The 25382-nt window shown below is 36.7% G+C and overlaps 2 protein-coding genes and 1 long non-coding RNA gene across 4 annotated transcripts; 1 reads left to right on the forward strand and 2 right to left on the reverse strand.

Moving 5' to 3' along the window:
* Positions 1 to 226: 226 nt before the first annotated feature.
* On the reverse strand, positions 227 to 8268 carry LOC139960609 (uncharacterized). Its single transcript, XM_071959089.1, has 5 exons — positions 8098 to 8268; positions 6624 to 6802; positions 6292 to 6463; positions 4943 to 5025; positions 227 to 3978 (listed from the first exon to the last, which is right to left on the reverse strand). The coding sequence occupies exons 1-5, from the start codon at positions 8166 to 8168 to the stop codon at positions 3893 to 3895; spliced, it is 591 nt and encodes a 196-aa protein (XP_071815190.1). The 5' UTR covers positions 8169 to 8268; the 3' UTR covers positions 227 to 3892.
* A 3736-nt stretch (positions 8269 to 12004) lies between these two features.
* Positions 12005 to 15792, forward strand: LOC139960611 (uncharacterized). The gene is made up of 3 exons (XR_011790573.1): positions 12005 to 12060; positions 12527 to 12604; positions 14780 to 15792. It is a non-coding gene; the product is annotated as an uncharacterized lncRNA (long non-coding RNA).
* A 5833-nt stretch (positions 15793 to 21625) lies between these two features.
* LOC139960103 (uncharacterized) lies at positions 21626 to 24290 on the reverse strand. Of its 2 annotated transcripts, none has more exons than XM_071958197.1 (4): positions 23932 to 24290; positions 22758 to 23263; positions 22240 to 22377; positions 21626 to 21806 (listed from the first exon to the last, which is right to left on the reverse strand). In XM_071958197.1, exons 1-4 carry the CDS (start codon positions 24173 to 24175, stop codon positions 21714 to 21716), a joined length of 981 nt encoding a protein of 326 aa, XP_071814298.1. In that variant the 5' UTR covers positions 24176 to 24290; the 3' UTR covers positions 21626 to 21713. The 2 variants fall into 2 exon arrangements, with proteins under 2 accessions (XP_071814298.1, XP_071814299.1); XM_071958198.1 differs by having other exon boundaries at positions 21629 to 21806; positions 22758 to 23221; positions 23932 to 24287.
* Positions 24291 to 25382: the final 1092 nt, after the last annotated feature.

The following is a 25382-nucleotide window of genomic DNA, read 5'->3' on the forward strand; positions in this document are numbered from 1 at the left end:
AAAAGAATACCATGGTTACAACGGGAAAAGCCGTTCGCGGGATAGTCCCTTAAGTTTAGAACAGAAAGATAAACACCTGTTTAGTCACAAACACAAGCTTTCAGTGGCTTTTCAGTGAATCTGCTCAACGATCCGCATGCCTTTCTTAGTACTATTACCGTACGGTATGTATACATATATATACGTGTATACACGTATGTATACGTGACTACAGTCACGTAGTCTTTTTTATACCGCTGTGTATCTGTTATAATGGTTGAAATAAAGAACACTTTAAAAGAATACCATGGTTACAACGGGAAAAGCCGTTCGCGGGATAGTCCCTTAAGTTTAGAACAGAAAGATAAACACCTGTTTAGTCGGTGCTTTACACAGCATATGATACCGTTGGAAAGAATAACGAACCTATTCAAAATGAACATCAATTATATTTGAATACAAAAGATCTGTCAGAGAGGATTGAAAGAAGGACGCCAATGAGTTATTGTGGCACCCTAACCGCGCATCGGATATGCCCCGCAAGACAACCATGCAGCTAACCATAAATAAGGTACTATAAAGGCAGGCGTTATCTTTCTGTATTTATTCTTCATTTTGTGTGTACTTGTGTGGTCAGATGGTGAAACAGGATAAATAATACGTTGTAATACTAAGGCGTAACGAAACTAATCACTAAGCTAAATACGATAAAGATTGTACTTAGAACAGTGACATGCAGCTATATTATAACAATGCCGTAGTGTCAATGTGTAGTATGTGTTCCTTTACTTATTTTAGTGGATATGCACTGGGGAAATTTAGCGGAACTCGTCCTGTCCTAGGTTTACATTCTACACTCACATCATGTTTATAAATGACGATTTCAAGAGCTCCTCCATACTTGCTAATGAGACAAAACTATGAGGGCCAAACCTTTATCATAAGAAACGATATAAGTACAATTATAGAATACACGGCCATTCATTAACTCTTCCAAGCATCCGCATGCGCGGTGTGTCTGTAGTTTTATTACCTATGTGAATATTCTCAGCTTAATCTATAAACTCCCGCCCATTTGTCCTTATCTGCATCTAATAAACTATCGACAGTTTATTTGCAATATCACCTTCCTAAATTCAGTCCTTAATACGCTTATGCTTAGGAGATCTTTTCTTATGTAAATAATATCGTCGTATTTCCTATCCATATACCGTCACGTATTTCATTTTGACTCCGCATCCGCGCATCCTCCCCGAGAGTACTAGGAAATGACTAGTAAAGTTTCCACATATACCATTACGTATTTCAAATACTGAAAGTCCCGCATGTAGGAATATATTCCACATCAATAGTGTGTCGTTCTTGAAAGGCATCCGTACATGTATGATGCCCTCTAAAATTCCATCACGTATTTCATCTTGACTCCGCATCCGCGCATCCACCACGGAAGTACTAGGAAAGGGCTTAGGAAATTTTGACCCCGCATCCAAGCATCCGCGCATTCACTCAAAAAGAAGTTTAAATGAGATCTTGCATCATATATATCAGAATAAAGCGATATATATCATAATTAGATTTGAAACAGTGAGACCAAGAAAACAGCCTTGTTTCATACCAACCGTGCCATCCATTCTACATTAAGAGGCTGACCCTTAAACTTAGGATGCGAGTGCTGGTCAGAAACCACCATCGAGGTCCCTGCTTCAAATCTGATGCTAGCCTAAGACAAAAATTCTCAGAATTAAATATGTTAACATTATCCAACTTATTTTCTTTTTATCTCTTGCTTAAAAAGTATTGTTTATAGAGTATTTCTAAACACCTAATCTTGATGAACTGTTTTTCATTTTTGGCTTTGGCTTCCAAATTTTGTCCCGTTGCTACTGCCAGATTGAACCCCTGTCTACTAGGGCTACTTTGGATCACTCAGAGATACATAGAAATACACATAGATAGGGATCCACTGGGAGTTAAAACCATGTTAGGTTGCACCATATCATAAAGAATACATTAAAGTAAAACTTTATGCTAAGAAATCTATCTATCAATCTATCAGAGATGAGGTGAAATATTCCTTTAAATGTACGTGACAAGAACAAAGGAAACCTCTCTATGAATTATACATAACACTATACAATCCATGATACGCAATTGGCAAAGAGCCCATGCAATATTTCGAGGGTCGGTAAACGGAAGTATGTTCTCACTTTCCCTTTTTCCTCTTTAATAACCTTTACGCAATCTTCACAATTACACAATACTAAAATTTTTAATTTTGGTTAAATATACTAAAGGTGCATTGTCCCACATTTGGGTAAAACTGGCGCAAAAGTTACAATTTGGGTTACAGCCCGTTCCACCTGCAGGCTGTAACCCTTTGTCTCCTTATGGTCAATTGCAGCTTGGTTTGTATTAAATGTTTGTCTCTTCATCCCCATTTGTTTCTAACTTATGATAATGATCCACCTGGAATGCAGGCATTCCACCAAGCTAAGCAGCAAGTTCAGTTGATAAATCCACTTAACACTGTCCATTAAAAAAGTTAACAGGTTAACTGTAATGCAGAATTCTTTTATAATTTGGATGATCACTTATGATGCAGAAAATCGTGGAATGACACCCGAAAGAGCAACAGGCTTTAATCTTGACTGACGTGTGTGGTAAACCCACGGCCTCCCAGATGCTAGGAACCTTTACTTCTGATGGGGGTCGCTTCCATCCATCTGATCCTCTTTCCTCTGCAGTAAAGGGCATAACATGTGTTTCTCCTACATCCATATACCAGTCATGAATATCCATCATCTTCGATTCCCTCCTTTTGACATCCTTTGCATTTTAACTTTTCTGTAGGCTTCTATAGCCGCACTCTGTTTCTCGTCGAACGTTTTCCTCTCATATAGAGTCATGGCTTTCCGTTTCTTGTACTTGGAGGTACTGCTTTCTTGGTGTTTGACAGGAGCAGTAGCATTCTTTGACAGCATTGCACTCAGATGAAGTTGCCTCTTACCGCTCTATAAATTTACGAAAAATAAATAAATAAATCATAATAATAATAGTGGCTTACCAAAAGAGAAACATATGACTTAACCACCAACGATGAATCTGTTCAGAGAGTTACCAAAGTTTGGAGGTCACTCGCATTCAAACATTTTTTTGGCCTGGTGACCCCAGTTTTCACCTTCTTGAGCTTGGCAACCCTCCCGCAGATGTTAGGAAGGTGGTTTACGGGGAGACGGTAACACACTCCTTTTTAATATGAATATGAAGGTGCACAGTTGCAAAATGGTGATGAAATTTGCATCTTTTGTTTTCAAGCAATTTGTGTTCAAGACTTTCCACCTTTTTCTTTGCCACGAATAGCAGCAATTTCAGTTTGTTTTTGCTTTGTTTTTGATGAACCTCCAAAATCGTTTGATGACGCTAACAGGGGTAGCGACTCCACCTTGAATACTAGGGGCGTATGTCACTGATTAAACCAAAGTAGCAGGGACACTAGTTGGTTTCATTGGACACTAGAAATGAAGGTATTTCAAATTCAAATATCCTGAGCTAAGAGCAACAAGATCTTAAGATGAAGTTTTCTTGTTGCAGTAGGTTCTCTTTGTGGGTCACCTGTGATTTGATGGTCAGTAAACAACTTCTTTGTTGCCTAACAGGCAATATGTATCTTGATCAAAACTCCACAAATTCAGTTGATACTGCTGCAAGCCATTTCTTGTTGTTTTTGGAATTGTACCATATGCAATATATGATTAATCTACCATTTGAACTGTCAAGAAACGTGAATCCATGTGAACCATTTTATCACTTCATACATAAAAAGAAATATTCTTAATCTATCACATAATAAGTTTAGTTTGCAGTACTAGTTAATGTCAATTAAAAACCATAGTAACTTTTTCTGGTTTGAAACTTAGCTTTCTACTGTGGCTTTCCCTTCTCTGGGTTTGGCTGTAAACTGTGGAGGACATCTTGCCACATCACCAAATGCTATTTTTTCTAGAAGTGAATATGAAGGCACAAATATCAGGTTTATAAACTTTACATTACTGATAGTAAAAACTTGATACAGTTAACTTTTGCAAAAATAATATCTTCCCTTAGTCCTCTCTTTGTCTCTCTACAGTTTATCTCCTACCTCTCCTCTCCCCCCTGTTGGTGTCTTTCTTCGCTCCATCCCTTGTCTACTAATCCATCCTCTTACATCTATCTCTTTTGTGTTCACCCTGCTCATTCACCTGTCCGTATTCACTGCTTGTATTTGTCCCTTCTGTTACTGTTACTTGTCATTCAGCCTCTGAAGAAGATCGTGCTAGGATCGAAACGTCAGGCCAACTTTTACACAAACATAATATCTCTTTGGACTTAATGACTGTACCAGAAATAGAAAACATGGCATTGCAAATATTTTTTTTTCTAAAACAGAATTGACATGATCTTGCTGTAGTGATTTTCAAGATTACAACCAGTTTGACAAATTTTTTAACTTTTGCAACTTTATTTAGTGCCTGGGTTCAAGCTAGGCATATATATGTCCTAATAATGACACGTATGGTTAAAATCTCTTGTAAAACTTACAGACATTTCCTTCCATGTTTTAATATATATCATGATAAAATTTAAAAAAATAAAATAAAAGCAGGGGACAATTAAGTGTTTTGAATTTGGTAAAGCAAGTTTTATGTTACTGAATCCTGTTGACAGTAGAATAATGAAAATACTACAAATCTGTGGATTCAAAATTCTTTGCAATTGTGCAACAATTTCACGAACTTGCTTTACCAGGTAAATTATTATTAGCACAGCAGCCTTTTGTCACCAATCACCTCCATTACTTTCAAAACAGAAGCTTGCGTGCAGCACTGTTTTGTGGAACTCAAAAGTAATCTGTAACTAGAAATGGAGATAATTTAAATATCTTGATCATCTTTACATGAACTTCATTAAATATAATATGTTCTACCTGTGAAAAAATCTTTTTCCAACTGATCTAGATTCTTTTCTATCTTCTTGTGCTCCGCTTTCTTCTTTAGTAGCGCCAGTCTTCTGCGGAATACAGAAAAGTGATACAAAACGTTAAAGTTTTACAACATATGATGTTTTAAGTTAAGGAGAAGGCGATACCTGAAGGTCATGACTGAAACAAAAAGGCTCATTCCTTTTTAAGTGATATCAATGAGATTTAATGTTCCTTCATATAACAGGCTGAAGACTTGAGCAAGTCTAAATGTGGCATCTTCATGCCACTTGTGCTTCAAATATTGTTTTTCTTTCAAAACTTATTTTCTTAGCTGTTTTGGGGTGTTCATCAACAAAAATATAAAACATATAAGCTAAATATGAAAATTAGGTTTAATGTCTCAGATTCCAAGAAGAAACTTAAAGCAACTTGTTGACTCTTCACTATTTTAAGATATATCTCTATAAAACAATGTCACTTTCCTCTCTTTGTGGTCAAATAATATATAACATACAGTTAGCATAGACTATACAGCAGTACGAGTGAACTTGATGATATATAACATAGAGTTAGCATAGACCATGTAGCAGTAAGAGTGAATTTGATGATATATAACATAGAGTTAGCATAGACCATACAGCAGTACGAGTGAACTTGATGATATATAACATAGAGTTAGCATAGACCATGTAGCAGTACGAGTGAATTTGATGGGAAAGGAAACAAAATCATGAAATGGAAACCATTGCTTTAATGAATATGGAAACATAACTGGTAGCTAGGTACTTTTAACTTTTATCAAATCGCTAAAATGTACAACCATGAAAAAAGAAAGATACCCTGTCTCTCCTCCCTCCCTCTCCCTCCCCCCAACCGGAAAGAGATATGTTTTCATTCAAATATTAACTACCTGAGTTGATCTGGACGCCATACAGTATTTCTTCTCAAACAACAATATATGATCAGGTTGTAACTGCCTTGACCACTTAATCATAACAAGTTCTGACAAGACTTTTCTTTTTTTACAAATTCGGCAAGGTGTAGATACTTCTGCACATTTTCTGTGAAAGAAGGTAAATTCCCAACTTCAAGTGTTAAGCATTTCTTCTGACCAAAAACTTATGCATCACAGTAAAAACACATTTTATGACAATTTTAGAGATATTATGTTGAAAATATGACCAAAGTGTGTCATGATGTGACACAACAACGACATGATCTTACACAACTCAACAAACCTTGGTTCAAAAATTTCCATACTCTTTAGAGTAAATCTAAACTTGCAGGGAAAAAGTCAGATGAGGAATAATTCAAGACCAAAATTAACTAAGAAATTTTTTAAAATTATTTACCTCTTGTTACTGTCCGATACTTTCGTTTTTCGATCGCTGTTTTCATCGTGACTATTTACAAGTATTTTCATCCTCTCTTCTCTGATTTTCTTATTTGCCGATGATGAAACTGGCTGGACGAATGCATCCATTTTTTCACCTTCTTCAGGATAAGTATCTGGCTTTATTCCCACTACATTAAAAACAAGTTCCAAGAAATCTATGAAATAATTGGTATTTTAAATGATGATGATGTATTGATCACGAATCTGATCACATGGCTAATTTGTCACGATGTTTGCAGACTCACAAACGTTTGTTTATATGCTCATCTAAAAACAAAAACATTTTACCTTCTTCCAATGCAGCTACTTCAACTTTTCTCTTCTCTGCCTTCTCCCTTTTCTTTTCTGCTTTTGTTTTCTTTGCATCTTCAATAGTTCCCAGCATCGACTTGAAACTATTAGGCGCAGACTGTTCTCCAGGATTAATAGGTGCCACATCCTGTTTCTCTTCCCATCGCTTTTGCTCGCTGTAAAAGAAAACCGAACTAGTCAATGTTCACGGAACATTTGGGGAGTAATTATAGAATACAGGGCCACTCGATGATTCTATCTGAGCATTCGTATACGCGGATGCTCAGTCTCACCCCAGTACGTATGTGAGTAAAAAATGTCAAAGTCCAAGTTCTTTCTTTTTGAGTGGATGCGCGGATGCGTGGATGCGGAGTCAAAATTTTCCTAAGTCCTTTCCTAGTACTTCTGTGGTGGAATTTTAGAGGGCGTCGCACATGTACGGATGCCTTTTAAGAACGACACACTATTGATGTGGAATATCTTCGTACATACGGGACTGGTGGATGCGCGGATGCGGAGTCAAAATGAAATACGTGATGGAATTTTAGAGGGCGTCATACGTGTACGGACATGTACAGACACACCGCGCATTCGCGCATCCGGATGCTGGGAAGAGTTAATGAATGGCCCTGTATTCTATAATTGTACCATAATAATCGACCTGCCTTGGTCGTAAAATTACCTTTTGACCAATTAGTCTGCAAATACTGCCATATATTTTTTCTTGTGTGAGGGTCTTTGTGTGAACGCTGTATGATAAACTACACTGTAGATATGAACATACTTCCACACAGTGACAAATAACCTAATGGTGTTAAGAAGCTATGCAGGCTAATCTTAGACTGCCTGAGGTGGATTTACAACTGTGGCAGGTCGATTACGTAATCACAAAACTTTCCTAGCTATAGCGTGCTATAATTGGAGCCAATAAAGCAGATCTTTAACATAGCCTACAATAGTGCAGAGGTGAAGTGTAAATTTCAAAATAGATTTTATGTTCCTTTATAGATACTTAAAAAATATTTTCAAAACTTTCTGAACATTTAACTCGCATAGAAAACGATTGGGTTCAATGATGGGTCGTTCTCATTATAATGCAAGGGTTTTCGATGAGTTTTCGACAGCGTTTGTGTAGCCACTCCACGGGATTGCTTTAGACTTAGAAAATTTTTTCATACTTTCTCAGTAAACTCGCATAAAAATAGACTTCTTCTCAATGGTGCCAACGTAGCCACTCACGGGGAAACCTTTGGAGATCTCGACGTACACACTCGATTTGAGTGGGTATTTTACAACAACCGCAAAACCCTAACGATCTAGCATCGTTGAGTGCAAAGACAACTACAAAACAATGGTATACAGGGTAGGGTAAACCAATTACACGAAATATTACAACGTTCGAACTCCCTAAAATGAGGCTTCTGTAAAATTAGCTTCTCCATCAGATGGGCCATAAACAATTCTTAATTACCGGACACGTTTATCTCTTCTGGGTCCCGTGAGAAAGGGGTCAATCGCTTTGATCCTCTTGTGTTTACCCATTTTAAGTTGTATATATTCTAAAATTGACTAGTTCCAGCTTGACTTTATTCACTAAGTATACATCTGCCGCTGGTACATGCGATTCCAGTCCAGTCGTCTCGTATGTTCTCCCATGAAGCTATAAACAGATGGTTCTCCAAGCAAGGTCAGCATGGCCCTAAACCCTGAGAGTTCCAACTCAGATGTTATGGTCTTTCCTTGGTCTTATTATGGTCTTTCCTTGGTCTTGAAGTTGGGGCTCGTACAAAGAAGTACCTTAAATAACTTCTCGTGTTTTCAGTTTGATAAAATACGATAAATCTTCCCCACAAAATTGATGGCAAACTATATTTTGTCGACATGCATAAATTAAGTTTGAAACACTCGAGATTTAGAGAGTTTGGCAACACCTAAAAATTGTGGTAGCTTAACACATACAAGGATACTATTCACCTCAACTGTTTCATAAACGATGCTGTCAAGCATAGAAAATGGTATTTTATTCCCCTAACCAACCCTTGGTAATGAACTTATCGATTATAGGCCTCAATAATGAAGGTCATATTTTGTCATTTCCACCAGTGTTTCTTTGTGGGCGTCATGATGCAGGGAGCTTCCAGCTCCCGCATGTATTATGTAACATTTCTTTCTGGGCGACAAATTTGTCTAAGTAAAAATGCAATGTGTCTCACTTTGATCTGAGAGTGTAATCATATTTTGAACAGTAGGCCTGTACTAGGTTGGTAAATTTGTTGAACACTGAACGTTATTCGCAAAATGCTGCTTCAAAATAGATATGCCTAACATCTAACGTTTATTGGTGTCTAGAGGAATCACATCGATACCCAATTAGAGAATACTTTCGTTTTATTGAGACTTGTATGTTACCATTTCGAATATGGATGGCTTAATTGACATGAAACAATCAAACCAACCCTTACGTCGTCATCTAGTGATTTTTAGGCCTGCTCTGATAGAGTATGTTATTATATCAAGTACGGAAAGGTGTCTTTCTTTTATCAGAGCAGTGGTACTGGGAAACGGTTTAAGCTGTCTAGCCCGTACCGAACAACTTATCCAACTTGAAAAATGTAGTAAATAATATAAAATGAAGGAATATGTAATTCTGTGGAACATTTCAGTGGAAGTTGGCTTTCTGGTTGCTTTAGCTGAACTGATTAGCATTTTTAGTACGGTGTAGGACAGGGTTTCTCCAACTTTACCCCCCTCCCCACGAACCCCCTGTGGATGTCAGAGTTGTCCACGAACCCCAACTTTTCGAGAAAAGATCTGAGTCATTATTATACTATAATACGCATAACAGTGCTTCGTAAAAGATCAAGTTCATAGTGTAGTATTGTAATGAAAAAAACAAAACAAGAGATGAACAAATATTTATTTGGAAACTTCAAGATAAGATCACGAATTGTATCACTCATCGATCACTCATCACACACGATGAGACGGATGCTCCTGTGTTTTATCACATGCACGGTACTACTATGGCAACATATGCGTATGGAACGCGAAAATAGTTTGTCAATAGGTAAGACTTTTGTACATTACAAAAGTATATGATATATCAGATTTTAGTTCAACAAAAAGTGCTCTAGTTTTCACTTTCAGAAACGTCTCACGAACCCCCTGGGATGGACTCATGCACCCCCTGGGGATTTATGCACAACAGTTAGGGAACCCTTGCGCTACAGCGAGAAGGGTAAGATTTAGTCCCATTCCATTCTGAATTTTGAGGTTCTTTGTTAATATTAACCTTCATTGTCGTGCACCCGGGGGGATGGGGGATGTATCCCCAAACATTCGACTAGGGGGAAGGTCCATGTTATCATCCACCCCCCCCCCCATGTTATGTATATGCGTGTGCCAGATAGTACATTTATTCTCCACATGAAAAATAATGATTAATTCAAGAAAGTAATATTATAAATGTGTTTTTAATTTTGAAATAAGGTTACGAGATCGGAGGAATGGGAATATATCCCCCAACATTTGACTGGGGGAGGAGGAGGGGCATGACCCATTTAATCATCTCCCCCCCATGTTATTAATAGACCCTAACAAATGTTACATCGTTAGAAAGTTAAAAATAACGTAAATACTGTAATTATACTTGTCTATGTCGCTATGGCTGTGCCTGAAGCTCGGAAGTGTTGGTAATCGCGTCCTTCGCGACACATTATTTGGTAGGATGTTAACGGACAACCCTCCGCTCATACCCTTCCCGGGTATCTCACTTGCACTTTGCTCTTGGTTCGCTACCGTACCCCTCATCTCAAAATATGTGGATAACCTCCTCCCCCTCTCCATCCCCTCCCCACCGATGTCAAAAAGATATCTACGCCACTGTTCACCTTTATCCCGATGTTTTCATTTGTACACGCACGCGAAGTGTGGGAAAGGCCTCGCTATAGATACAGGATGAGGAAACTTCGTCGTGAACTTCCCATTAACGGTGCCATGTGCATAGGGTATTGTGTTAAATATGGTGCATTGGAGCAACAGTGTGAAGTCATTATCTTTTATAGCCATATAAGCTAACTATAATCAACATTGCCGAGTACTCCAATATTTACTTTCGATATTTAACTGAGCACAAATAACGACCTTTGAACACAGATACAGTTTTATTTGAATGCAAAATCATATTTGTAAGCTCTCCCCTACAGACTGCATGTTAGACTTAACGTGTTTGGTAAAGCAACCGCTGCTCGAGCTAAAACGAAACTACGTTAGTACATTGCTAGTCCAAAGTGCTTACTAACATCAGCGTTGCATAGGAACTCTTGATATTAAGTATTAAAGCAGTACAGTATATATATTTAAGGTTTCTCTTAAACACCGCTATGCACTGAACAAGGCTTTCCATGTTAATTTTATTTGGAGGCCGAAATTGTGTTCCAATGGGAATGGAAGTTAATTAAGGCTGACTCATAGAAGAACGAAGCTCATACAGGAAGCTCAACATCTTTCGCCTGCATGCGTGTGCACTGACACACACGACGAACCGATTTTGGAACATATTTTCATCCACTCGATATACTCCCGTCTGAATACCCCAACCTCACTCCCTCCCCCACTTATCTAAACTGCCCAATATACTCTGATGTGAAACAATTCATCTCCTTATTTTGTCAGGTTTCTATTTTGAATAATAACGGAAACTAGTAGAGAATTTTCCAATATTCCGCTATTAGATACGACTATATAGGACCGTTGACCACACAAGTCTGCCGTAACTATTTGAAAGACGCTATAACAACTGTATTCGCCTTTTACAGACTGATGTTGGACTGGTTAGAAAGACAAATATGGTGGCCCACTTACTCAATAGAAGTTAGATTGAGGGAGAGGGATATCTCAGGCTATGCGATTATCTCAATGATGATATGTAGACTGTACAGGCAGACCACCTGTATTGATATTAAGCCAGCCCCCCCCCCCCCCACATCAACGAACTGCTTTTAGTTCAATATTGACTTAAAAATCACGCGATATGGTTTATATCTAAGAGGTCAAGGGTTAGTGGGCTTAATTTAGTCTTTTACTCATTTGCTATAGATACCAGATCAGATCAAGCCTGTCCTCCTCTCTTACTGTAGCAGTCAACCCTCCATTACCTCTTTCGTGCTCCACGCTTCAGTTTTTATTATCTAATATTCAGTAGATAATTTCTTCGATCCTCTGATCAAAGCCATAGCAATCCGTTGTCTTTTCAATTATCTCAAAGGACCATCTGTGTGAAATTTGTGTTATCACTTCACGCTTCGTTGACCTGCCAGCAACTCAGCATACAAACCTATGCAATTATATCAAGAACAAGTCTATATTCAAGATAATATTCGAAGAATATTAGCTGTACCTCACCTGCACCTATCTTAAAGAGACGTCTATTATTGTAAGTAAAAAGAAAACATTGATGAATTTTTATTAGCAGCATTCCAGTACAGGGAAGTATAGCTAAATTGTACAACATGCGTATACGGGACAGTTTAAATAAAAATATCAATTTCTTTAAAGAAAATGTCCTCTTTTCACCATCGTATATATAAATTCATTAATTTTACGAAATTTAAACTATTTTTTCACGATTTCGTTGTCTTTTTCGCAATCCAACATGAACTAAAGATAGCTGAAAATTAAAGAGTATGTCCAGGGAACCTTTCCTGATGACCAAAAACATAATTTCATACATCATTAAGTGCAAGGTTGTTCGTTAAAGATCATAAAGGCCACATGATTCACCCAAAAGAAGTCTTCTTTCCGTTCCACTGATCTCTGTATTTATTGCGATATTCCTCGATAAGAATATATTTTAGAAAGTAGTATTTGTTTCTTTAGACTTTTTCTAATTTTATCCGCAGATCAGGACTCCCGCTGCATTAAAATAATTTTCTCAGAACTAATTAAGCACATTTCAAAATGGCCGCCACAAAAACCTCGTAAGATTTACTATTGTTTTCTTGTTTTATAAAAGATTCAAATGTGTTTATACCAGGCGATTATACATGGCAGTATAAGAAAAATATTGATTATTTGTTTACTTTACATTCATCTATATACAAGCAATGTTGAATACTGAAAATCTTTCATAAACCGGGCTGTTCGTTCCTCAGATAACTTATGAAATGGAGGAAAGGGTTCAGTGACGAAGGGGTGGGGTAGGGGTGGGATGGGCGTGGTACAAACTCCTAAGGTTGGTAGGACATCACGGTGGCGTTGAATTGAAAAGGTAAAGTACAAAGCCATCTCAAATCGCCAATAAAATGGATCCTTTCTGCATTTCATGCCACGAATTCCATTATTTCCATTATTTTCAACGATATAGGACCTTTCAATTGATTAGTTTAATTTATCATCAAAAATGGCACTTCTTGATTACACTTTTCCTAAATGTCTCAACGAAAGGACCCGTTTTAAATAACAAAGAATGACAAAGAACGGAACTTGTCAAAAATTGGCACTTCTAATCTATGAAACGGGGCACTTCTTAACGTTTGTGTTACAAAACAGGAGGAACTTGTATCCTCGGATTCCCCGCATCGGGTCAATCGCCCATGGATATAACACAAATGGTTATGTCAAAGCTTAGCCTGGTAGACATAAAGGGTTACTTTAAATACAAAATTAACTTAATGTTTTGTATACTTTTAAAATACTCTGCTATCAGCCCATGTTGGATGTCTATAACACTTTTCATTTTAAAGAAATGGTCCTTTATACAAATGAGGTTCAACACTTTGAAGTGACTGGACCGTATTTAGTCTCATACAGATACCATTAGGTCAGTTTCTCTGATACAACACAAGATTCACTGTGAAGACTTTTATGGCCTCCAATGCCATATGTTAAGATGCATTGCAAATTTGTCATGTAAAAAAGGTGTTAAACGTCATCCAAGGATGTGTTTTGCTTTTAGGGAGATCAAAGAACATGTTTTGGTGAAGTTATTAGAATTTCTAAGCAATGGATTAACATAAAGACTTAGGATTGCACTGAGGCGCGACGCATTGATCTCTGGACCCGAGCATTCCAGAGTTTAAGCATATTTTGAAGGTAAGTATAAGGTAAGAAGGTAAATATAAGTGGAAAGCTGCGTAGCTATAAAAAACATTATTACCAGCAGTCAAATTTGTCCTTTTTTTCTCTTGGACTTAATATGTCAAAGAACTCAAGACTAAATTTCAGTCTGAAGTCAACCCGTGAAAACTTTAGACCAAAGTTGGCTTTCTTGAATAGCGCCATCACTAAATGATTACCGGAGCCTTTCACAAAGTTAGCTTTCTTGAATGGCTCCACCACTTTTACACAACTTGCGGTATCTCTCTCTCCTCTTTCGGCGCTGAATTCAAATGTAATGCACTGCATGCGTGTTGTCGACAAACACAAGTTGAATCAGAAAGTTCCATCAGTACCGTACATACATATTGATAACAACGAATATTGAAGATAATTAAATGTGTTCAAGCAAACTAAATATAGCCTATGCAATTTTATCAATTTGACTGAAACTGCTTATTAACAATTAAGGCATATAGTCGGTGTAATTGTTATATGTGAGAGAAATTTTGTGAAAGGAATAGTTTCATATCCGTACAACACACAGTAATCAATTGGAAATGTTTTTCTACATTCTGACGTTTATTTAGACTTTAATAGGATACTTTAATAGGATTTTTTTTATTCGGTCGATTTTCCAGTTTATTGCACTTTATACCCCGTTTGCTATATATAAATTCACGCAGCCATGTATTTTCTTCACGTTAGTGCGCGAAAAAGTTCTTCTTAATGGGAAACCATTGTAAGTCGTGGGTCTATAGGCCAGTATCCCGATAATTCCTTATTATGAGGCTTTCAACGTCTCGTTTCTTATATCTTCGAGATTACCTTGTCGATTAATTTGCTCTGGACATCTGCCAATGTGGCCACGACTTTGTAATTCCATGCATAAATCAATAGCTTATTAAACATGCAGTGCCGTTTGCAAGACCTATACTAGGCAACTTCGCAGTTGTTCATCATTCTTTCGATCAAAAATCACTCTAAATTCTTCGTTACCATGGATACAGCCTCCAACCTTGACCTAACTTTACACGTTTTGCCTTCCACACACACAGAGTGTACACAACGATACCACGATTCACTGTACAAGATGATTACGAGGTGTCGGTGATTGACGTGCTAGATACAGGCCGTTTGGCTGTCGCTGGATATAATGTCAAGACAAAATGCAGCTTTATCGATCTGTTTATGTTACAATTTGATCCTGATTCTCCAGAAAAACCGTTAATATTGACGTCAGAACCGTATTATTCTGAGGAATTTACCGAGTTTGGTTCAGAATGGCGGACTGTTTGTTTACTGGATGATCGTCTGTTTTTAACGTGTTGAAAGAATACGATAGCATTGTACGATAGTAGTAATGGCGGTCTGGTCAATCAAGGGAAGTTTAACGGTACAGCCACGTGTATGACAACCAGAGATGTGTTAGTGTATGTCGGTTTAATATCCAAAGAGGTGATTGTCTTAGATTCGAGAGAATTGAGAATAAAGAAGACAATCACCTTAACAGGATTAGAAGGAGGAGACTGGCCCAGGGATATAGCAGTTAGTAATAATAAACTGTTTATCTGTACAGCCGGTGGGAGAGCTTTAATGTATAATAGTGAGGGAGAAATAGAACAGGAATATACAAACACACATTATGGAGATGCACTGAGTATAACAGTCAGTGAAGAGAAAGGATTAATATTTATATTATGGGAGGGTGGTGGTGGGAGTACACAAGTTGTTGTTTACTCTCTATCTGGGGGTCATTCTTCCATCTCTGGGGGTCATTCTTCCATCTCTGGGGGTCATATCTTGGCTTCTTTTAAAGTTCCTGATGATTCCCAGAGAATCAGGATCAATAATAACATAAACAGATTGTTTTTGGTGACCCGGGAAACTGGAGAAGTATATGAATATCACACAGTAAGTACTAATAAAGGATATATAGGCCTGTGGTAAAAATTAGGACTTTTTATCACTTTTATTCAAACAATCCTTTGAATGAAGATCAACTAATTTGGTTTCATTCAATGCGAACAAGTTAGGAGAAGACAATCTTAGATGTTTTGAGATCTACTTTGCAAAATTTAAAGAAAAATAAGGACATTTTTGGTTCCTTGCTTTAGCAAAAGGAACCTATGCTGTCAGGTTTGTGTGTGTGTGTATGTATGTGTGTATGCATGTATGTATGTATGTATGTATGTATGTATGTATGTATGTATGTATGTATGTATGTATGTATGTATGTATGTATGTATGTATGTATGTATGTATGTATGTATGTATGTATGTATGTATGTATGTATGTATGTATGTATGTATGTATGTATGTATGTATGTATGTATGTATGTATGTATGTATGTATGTATGTATGTATGTATGTATGTATGTATGTATGTATGTATGTATGTATGTATGTATGTATGTATGTATGTATGTATGTATGTATGTATGTATGTATGTATGTATGTATGTATGTATGTATGTATGTATGTATGTATGTATGTATGTATGTATGTATGTATGTATGTATGTATGTATGTATGTATGTATGTATGTATGTATGTATGTATGTATGTATGTATGTATGTATGTATGTATGTATGTATGTATGTATGTATGTATGTATGTATGTATGTATGTATGTATGTATGTATGTATGTATGTATGTATGTATGTATGTATGTATGTATGTATGTATGTATGTATGTATGTATGTATGTGTGCTTGTGTGTATGTGCTGTTATTTTGTATTCTGATTAAGGACTTGAACAAACCAATTCCAGGTTCTCGGATATGATTTTAAAAGAATCACTACGTCTTTGCACGAATTATATTGTTATGTGGTATTATTAAAGTTAGGGAACGTGGATTAGAACAATGGAATAAACAAAGAGGACCTTGGTCTGAATGTAAAACACAGCTGTGTGTGTATGAAGCCCTAACTTGTAAACATGATATATCAAGATGGGTAACTGGAACCTCAGCAATTCTTATATTTGGCATGTGGCTTCCCCATAATTAGTGCAAGAACCCTATTGTTTTGGGTGAAGGTCAAAGGTCAGCAGAGGGAAAGTAGTGGAAATCACAAAACACTGTTTCCCTAGGACCAGAACATCAAAGGAGCTCTGTACATCCAAGGTAGGATAGCCGTATGTAATGAAAGGTTTTTACACTTGATGTATGTCAGAGTTCATTTAAGGTCACCAGGGTTCAAAACGTGAAATCATTGTAACCATGCTATCTCCATATAGGAAAATGAATTGGCTGTAATATTTGCATGTTACCTCCCTATAAAGAGTACAAGAACCGGATTGTTTTGGGTGGAGGTCTGAGGTCATTTGGGGTTCGCAGAGGGAAAAATGTGAAAATCTCAAAAATGCTGTATCTTCAGAACCAGAACGTCAATGGAGGTCATATACATTGTATGGTTGCCTTACATAGTGTAAAGTTTTTGCACAATTTGGTGAAGGTCAAAGTTCATTTAAGGTCACCAGGGGTCAAAATTTGAAATACTTGTAAATACGATATCTCCAGATCGGAAACTTTATTTGCTCTCATATTTGTTATGTGGCTTCCCTATAGTGAGTATAAGAAACCTATTATTTGTAAACATGACATTCCAAGATAGGTTACAGCATATAGAGCTCCTACTTTGCATCTTTCTTATAGAGTACAAGATGTGCGGATGTCATAGGTCATTTAGGGTCAGCAAAGGTGCAGATTTCAAAATATCAAATGGATCTCATCAGGTTAAGTATTATTAAACCAGAATGCAAAAATGCATTGTGGTTTCAATAATTTAACATGAGCAGTTTTCTTCATGAATCAGATTATCTGACGTATGTTTACAAGGGTTTCACAATTTGACCTCTAATAACCCCAAATAACCTACTGTATTGACCTCCACCAAAAACATTAGGCTTCTTTAACTCAATGTGGTACTTCTACACACTAAATAAGATTGTCGGCCCAAGCTTCCAGTATTGAGATATCGTGATTACAAGGTTTTCACAAATTGACCCTTGGTGAACCCAAATGACCTTTGACTTCAAACAAAAACAATAGGCTTCTTTCACTTAATGTGGTACTTCTACACCCTAAATATGAGGTCCTCCCAAGCTTTCCTTCTTGAGATATCGTGTTTACAAGGTTTTCACAATTTGAACCCCTCGTGACCCCAAATGACCTTTGACTTCAAACAAAAACAATAGGCTTCTTTTACGCAATGTGGTACTTCTACAAACTAAGTATGAAGTTAGTCTGACCTTCCCTTTTAGAGATATCATGTTTACAAGGTTTTCACAATTTCACCTCTGGTGACCTTAAATGACCTTTGAACTCCACCAAAAACACAAGATTTTTGTAATTGATGTGGTACTTCTACACACTAAGTATGAAGTTGATCCGACCTTCCTTTCTTGAGATATTGTGTTTACAAGGTTTTCACAATTTGACCCCTGGTGACCCTAAATGACCGTTTTTAACCCCACGAAAAACAATAGGCTTCTTTCAGTCAACGTGGTACTTCTACACATAAAATATTAAATTGGTCTGATCTTCCCTTCTTGAGATATCGTGTTTATAAGCTGGGCGTCACAAACACGCACACAAACACACGCACATACGCCATCATGAATGCAAAGGTTATGATTGTCATCGAAACCAAAACTGCAAAGTCAGCTCTTTGTTGTTAGACTGGGCATGCAAAATAAACTACAGACGACAAACAATGTTCCTCTGTCTTTCTTTTCTTGTTGTGGTATTAAGTCACATGATTCTCTGTCATCAAACCATGTAAGCACTGACTCTATTTAGATTTATCCTGCCCTCCATCTCCAGTATAACAGTGTTATTAGCGTGCAAATACTCTTGAGCTACATATGTATCTAAGACAAGTAAACACTGGGAGGGGTTACCCTCTGGTTACAGTACTGTTGATGTAACTGCTCATCTACACAACAGTGATACCATAACAACTTTAACTGTCACTGTTTTAAAACATTGCAACGGCCTTTTACATGATATTGAAAAATGATTCAAAGTCATAAATATCCTCTTCAGATTTTAGGGAGGTGTGATCTACCTCACTTGATGACATGAAAGTAGATCACATTATAAGGCGAAAATGGGTAAGGCTTTTATTTTCTACATATTTTACAAGAAAGACATTGGAGGTGTTGATATGTTTTATGTTATTTGCTTGTTGACCCCAGCACACTTTGTCAGTTTGAAATGAGATTCTTATCCAACAGAATGTCACTATACAGTATATAACAGACATTTACGGTTAATGATATTTGTTGCTTTAGTTTGGATAAAGACGATGTTGACATTTTCTTTTCTGTGTCAGAAAATGCTTGATCTGCATTTGTGAGACCATGTATTAATGCAATTATTAATGTATTAAGGCAATTACGTTTGTGTTGCTAAGGAACAGCGAATCCTGTCTTCTGCTACTTATGTCAATTTACACTATGCATGCACAGTCCCAATATGCTGAATGTATTTCATATGCAGTCCAATCTTTTAAAAGGAACTAGCAACTTTGCAATTGAAAAATTACAGTAAACACTGATATGTGCATTACTTAGCTAAAATTCTGGGTTTGCTAAGTTTTTTTTCAGGACTGTGGTAGTTATCCATTGATTAGTTGTTGAAGGGATACATCAATACAAGACGTAGGATCGAAGTTGAGTGCTACCACATCACATGACCCTCTATGGTTATTATATCTTTATTTTCAGACATCTTCTAATTGACATTCTCAAGCTTGACTAATCTCCTGGTTAAATGTGTATATGATCGACTCCCAAATGACCTCAGTTAAATTGCTCTAAATTTGTTTCATATATACAACCAATACCTATATGAGTTAGTTTGTTTGTATTAATAGTGATCACATGACTACCGGACGGGTATGTGCTATCCTGTACACCATGTCCTTTCACAAAATGTCATGCTGAAACCAAAAGCCTATTACTGACCACATCCCTAACTAGAAAGAAAGGTTTTCAGAAATTAAATTCTGCTAGCCTTAAACAAGTCTCTCTTGAAAAACAAAATTATCCAGCTATAGTGCGTTTAAGGTTTCTACACTTTCCTGATCTTTGACCTTCACAAAGAATTACTGGGCTCTTGAACTCATTATAGCAAAGTAATATGTCACTATGAAATCTGATCAAGCTGCCTATCTTATGATGTCATGTTTATAATTTCCAGAATGTAACCTATGCTGAACCCAAATGACCTGTACCCTCCACCCAAAACAAAAGGGTTTGTGCTCATTATAGAGAAGCAATGGCCATATCTACCAGCTACTGCAGCTTTCTATCTGGAAATATCATATTTAAATAGCGTTCACGTTTTCACACCTGGTGACCTTAAATGCTTTCTGACCTACATGAATTTGTGTACAAACTATACAATACACAAGGCTATCATACCATGCATACATTAGCTGCTCTCATTTTATGGTTCTGGAGATATATCACTTTGATATATTCACATTTTGCCCTTTACTGACCCCAAATGACCATTCACCTCCACCACAAACAATAGGTTTTGCTTAACTTATTACAGGAAATCCATAAGCCACATATAAGAATTGAACACGCTACCTTCCGTGAGATACAGTATCATGGTTACACGATTGTCACACTATTTTCCATCTGTTGACCTCAAATGACCATTGAAATTCACAAAATACATTACAGATCGTCTGCTCACCAAGTTTGAACTCCCTGAAACTTCCACTTTTGAATAATTGTGCGAACAATGCTTTCAGAATTTGACGTAAATTACCTTTCACCAATACCAACAACAACAGAGCATTGTCAATTACCACACAGCTATTGCGGAGACTGTAGCGTGGTGTGAAACCAATTACCTTTTTATTAACAGCTCCAAAACCAAGGAATTAATTGTCGATTTCCGTTCAGTTCAGATGCATGATCCAGTTATAATTAATGATAGTGAGGTTGAGGTTGTGTCAGATTTTAAATATTTAGGACTCATATTTAATCATACTCTCACTTGGGACTCTCATATAGGCTCAACACTTGCGAAAGTAAAGCAGCGGCTATATTGTATTTATAGGTTGGGAGGATTTGGTCTAGAATATGAGAAACAGCTTTGGCTCTTCCGTTCCATGGTGCTTTCACTCATGGTCTATTGTGCTCCTGTGTGGCTCTCTTCCTGTTTCAAGACTCAACTCAATTTGATTAACAGACATTTCAGAAAGTATTATTCTATAGATGATCAGTACATTGAAGAAATTGTACTTCATTATGTAAGAGGGATTTTGGCTGATCCTGACCATCCTCTCCATAAGTATTACACCACTCCACGTAGGTTGTATACCCTACCTCGTATGCGTACTGAACGCTTTAGACATTCTTTTTTACCGAGGAGTATAAAGCTATTGAACTGTCATATAACTAGATGATATTTTTATCATATTTTTGTATATATATTTTGCATATTTTTAAGCTGCGGAATCCATTTTATTATATCTTCATTTTATGATTGATATCAATAAATTTTACTTTACTTTACAACCCCAAACCAGTTCTATATAAGGGGAACCTACATACCAAATATGAAATGTACCACAGTTATCCTTCTGAAGTTTACAAACAAATGTTTACAGCGTTTACAAACGTTTACAAACAAATGTCACATACACACACATAATACACACGCCATCACCATCGCTTAGATTCCTTCTGCCTTCGGCAAGGTCAAATAGATTTAACCTGTTTCCATGATACTCCTTGATTTATTTACACCTCTGGCGAGCTAACTTGACTTTAATATCTTAACAAAATTGACAGTTTGACAATACATCCTACACTACTTAAATTGATTCAAGTCACCCCCCCCCCCCGGATACTTGAAAAGCTGCACATGGGACTATGTAAGGATACACAGACTTTACATAATGAAACACAATAATGTCTGGAAATTTATTACAAGCAGCAGCAATGATCTTTTCATTGTTACCTACCTGCCAAAGTTGATCCCTGTGATATGTCTAGAGTTTCACGTTCTCCAAGAAGGGTTTCTTCCTCCGCAACAGAAGCGGAGTAAGCCTGCAAATAAACAAAATAAGAAAGATATGTTATATGGTTTACTGACACATTAAAAATAGAACCTCAGCTTTCATGTCTGTCACCTGTCAAGTTACACCAATTCAGTCTTTAGTTGATAAAAGCAACTGATTTAGTATAGGTGAATGTACTCATTACTCACTTCACACTACTTGTTATCAAATGTAGCATGACTTTGAACATTTGTTTTTAACTCATTGAACTATTTCTGTAAAGCTCAAGATTATGTTGTTACTTGTAACACCTTTAACAGTGGAACGTTTGATCATAAATTCAACACAGTAATGGTCTCATCACAATATTTTGCTAACTTTACACACACACACTTCTTTTGCTACTGATGGTATACTGGCTACAGATACACACTGTTCTATATTCATAATTCACTTACTATTTACTTAATCATAGTACTTACCAATTGTTGCTGATTCAAGGCTTCCCTAGTCTGCTTCAGGACCTCTTGTAAAGCCATGGATTCTTTGGCATATTCCAGTTGAGACTTCACAAGTTCATCTTTTGTAGCCCTTAGACTTGATTTAGCCTCTTCGTGCTCCTGTCATGTAAACAACACAGTGAATGAAACAAGAAGGATGAACCTCCCACTGGTTACTTGCCACAAATTAAAGTTTATACCAACATTGGAGTAGCATATGTCTGAAGGGAACATTATTCAAGTTGACAAATTTCTTCACACTTAGTTTTAGGCAGGCTGAAATGATTACCTTTTGACTTTTACTTGAGGGTGTGACGATATTGCAAAATTACTACCTTGCTCAGAGAAAATCACAAGTTTAATTTAGTGCTGAAAATTGTGACCTAACTTTCAAAAGGAAAGTTCCAGGAATGGTGGAACTACTGTTCTAGAAGAAGGAAAGTAGGCCTATCACATTGAAGGATAGACGTTCAGTTATATCAATTAGATTAATTAATTACATGTTTCAATGTCTTCAGCTTGTTTTCAGTTGTATCCAATCTATCTCTGAAGTGTTGTCTTTCTTCCTCTGTTGTCTTTAGTCTTCCAGTCAGCTGTTGTCTTTCCTCCTCTGTTGTCTTCAATGTATCTTTGAATTGTTGTCTTTCCTCCTCTGTTGTCTTTAGTCTTCTAGTCAGCTGTTGTCTTTCGTCCTCTGTTGTCTTAAGTCTTCCAGTCAGCTGTTGTCTTTCCTCCTCTGTTGTCTTCAATGTGTCTTTGAATTGTTGTCTTTCCTCCTCTGTTGTCTTTAGTCTTCCAGTCAGCTGTTGTCTTTCCTCCTCTGTTGTCTTTAGTCTTCCAGTGAGTTGCTGTCTTTCTTCCTCTGTTGCCTTCAATGTGTCTTTGAATTGTTGTCTTTCCTCCTCTGTTGTCTTAAGTCTTCCAGTCAGCTGTTGTCTTTCCTCCTCTGTTGTCTTCAATGTATCTTTGAATTGTTGTCTTTCCTTCTCTGTTGTCTTCAATGTATCTTTGAATTGTCATGAATACATCCATATATTAAATTACATATATCCATATATTAAATTTCAAAAGGAAAGGAAATAACAAAATTTTACCAATCTTGTCTGCACTTATCTCAAATGAAACCTTTGATTGAGTATATCCCATAATTTACAAGACTTATGCAAGTCTTCCACCCATGAGACTTAGTTATGTTAATAAACATAGTTCAATATATCTTAATAATTTATGCAGTAAAAACTTCCAGGAAAATATTGTGACAAACTTGCACCAAATTTTGGTCCAACATTAGCATGTTATATGAGGTGACCATGCAATCTTTCACTTTCTTTGGTGTTGATATTGGCCCTGCTTCTGAGCAATTGAACAAAGTCAAGCCCCTTCAATGATCCTCCAACATATATAGGATAAGTTACAGACTTAGGCAAATATTTGACTGTAATGCAAGCCCTTGACATTGAATGAAATGTTTTCTTGCCTACTTATTTATCAGATTATACTATTCAAATTGTATTAATGGAGGGTCCTTCTCCTAACAACTATGGGTTAATTAACTTAAGTGAATATAATGGTATATTCCCTCAAATTGCAGTTATTTATTTTGTGGGCAACACATTTGTATGTTTTGCGATTCATAACATATTTAACTTGTTAAGCTATCTGATATAAACATACCTCGAGCTTGTTGGTAGACAGCCAATACTGCCACTACTTTACTCAGACCTTTGTCAGAGCATGCTGTCATTAAATGGTGGATGTCATCAAAAGAAACCTTCCCTGCCTCTCTGAGATGGTGGACAAGAGATGAAAAGGGTGCATCACTCTTAATAATGTCCTTTGATTCCTTAGCTGGAACCTTAAGATAGTCAAGTAGCTTCTGACAGTCATATTTGTCAATCATTGACTCTGAGTTCATCATGAGGTTACCAAAAGTTAGGATGGCACTCTATATCAAAAGGACAACGAACAGAAAATCAAATAAATATACTGGTGGTAGCAGACTATAAAATAGATTGAGGCATTGAAACAGCAACACATTCAAAAGGAGGGATTTAAATTAATATGAAAGTGTGAATAATGTGGTTGTGATTTACTTTAATTACAGTATTATTTATATTCTGATAAAATAAAAGTATTAAAAGTGAACAATTGGTTTGATTGATTTTTAAGACTATACATACCACATTCTTCTATACATGAAGCTGTATCAGGCATATTATTGTTGATTGAATCTTGATGCCACCACCTTATAATTATAGTTTAATGGGCTTAACAAGTTATTCAACAAATTTAACCAAAAGATACTACCTTGCAACCCATGTTTGTGTGGGAATGTGATCATGGACATAGAACTACTTAAAGTGTCTTCTATTCTGGGCAATGTAGGTGGTCAAAAACACAGCTAAAAGTTACATGTGCTGCAGCTCAAATGCTTGAAGAATCAAAGTCCATATATATGCACTGTGAGTCTTTTCAAGATTGGTGGATACACTAAATCGTATAGTGCAGCTACTGCACTACGAGCTACTCACAGCTTCATGACAAAGAATTCATGTGAAACATTTAATTATTGAGACTATGTGCAGTTATCAACTATAATGCTAAACCAAGTTTCCTGGGTCACTTAACTTGGTTATTTAGTAGTATATGGTGTGGACAAATGACATGTATAAAAAAGCCTCTTACTGTACAGGAAGACCATTATTCTTACACTGGTTGACATGTGGTAATGCTTTCTCGTGCATGGGTAGCAATGATCAGGGAGTTCCATAACAACTCCCTGCAATGATCATGTTAAATCCATGTGCATATCAATTGCATACATTACACTGCGTGCTTGGTGACAGCTAATGAGTGGGGATCTTCACTGCAGTTAATTAGTGTATTGGGTATTTAGAAAATTAAGCAGGATATTGTGTATCATTACTTACACAAAGTGATGTCTATAATCGTTACTGTCACAAACTTACCAGAATTGACTGCAGTAATATATACATTACTTTCTTAGTTTTCAAACAAAGAAATCAACATAATTTTCAAAACAGTTAATATTTGCCTCATTTTTCCTGCTTATTCCCCATATGACCTACATTATGAGTGTAGTACAGCTAAATTGTACCTAATGA

Source organism: Apostichopus japonicus, chromosome 19 (assembly GCF_037975245.1).
Source record: "Apostichopus japonicus isolate 1M-3 chromosome 19, ASM3797524v1, whole genome shotgun sequence".
NCBI lineage: Eukaryota > Metazoa > Echinodermata > Holothuroidea > Aspidochirotida > Stichopodidae > Apostichopus > Apostichopus japonicus.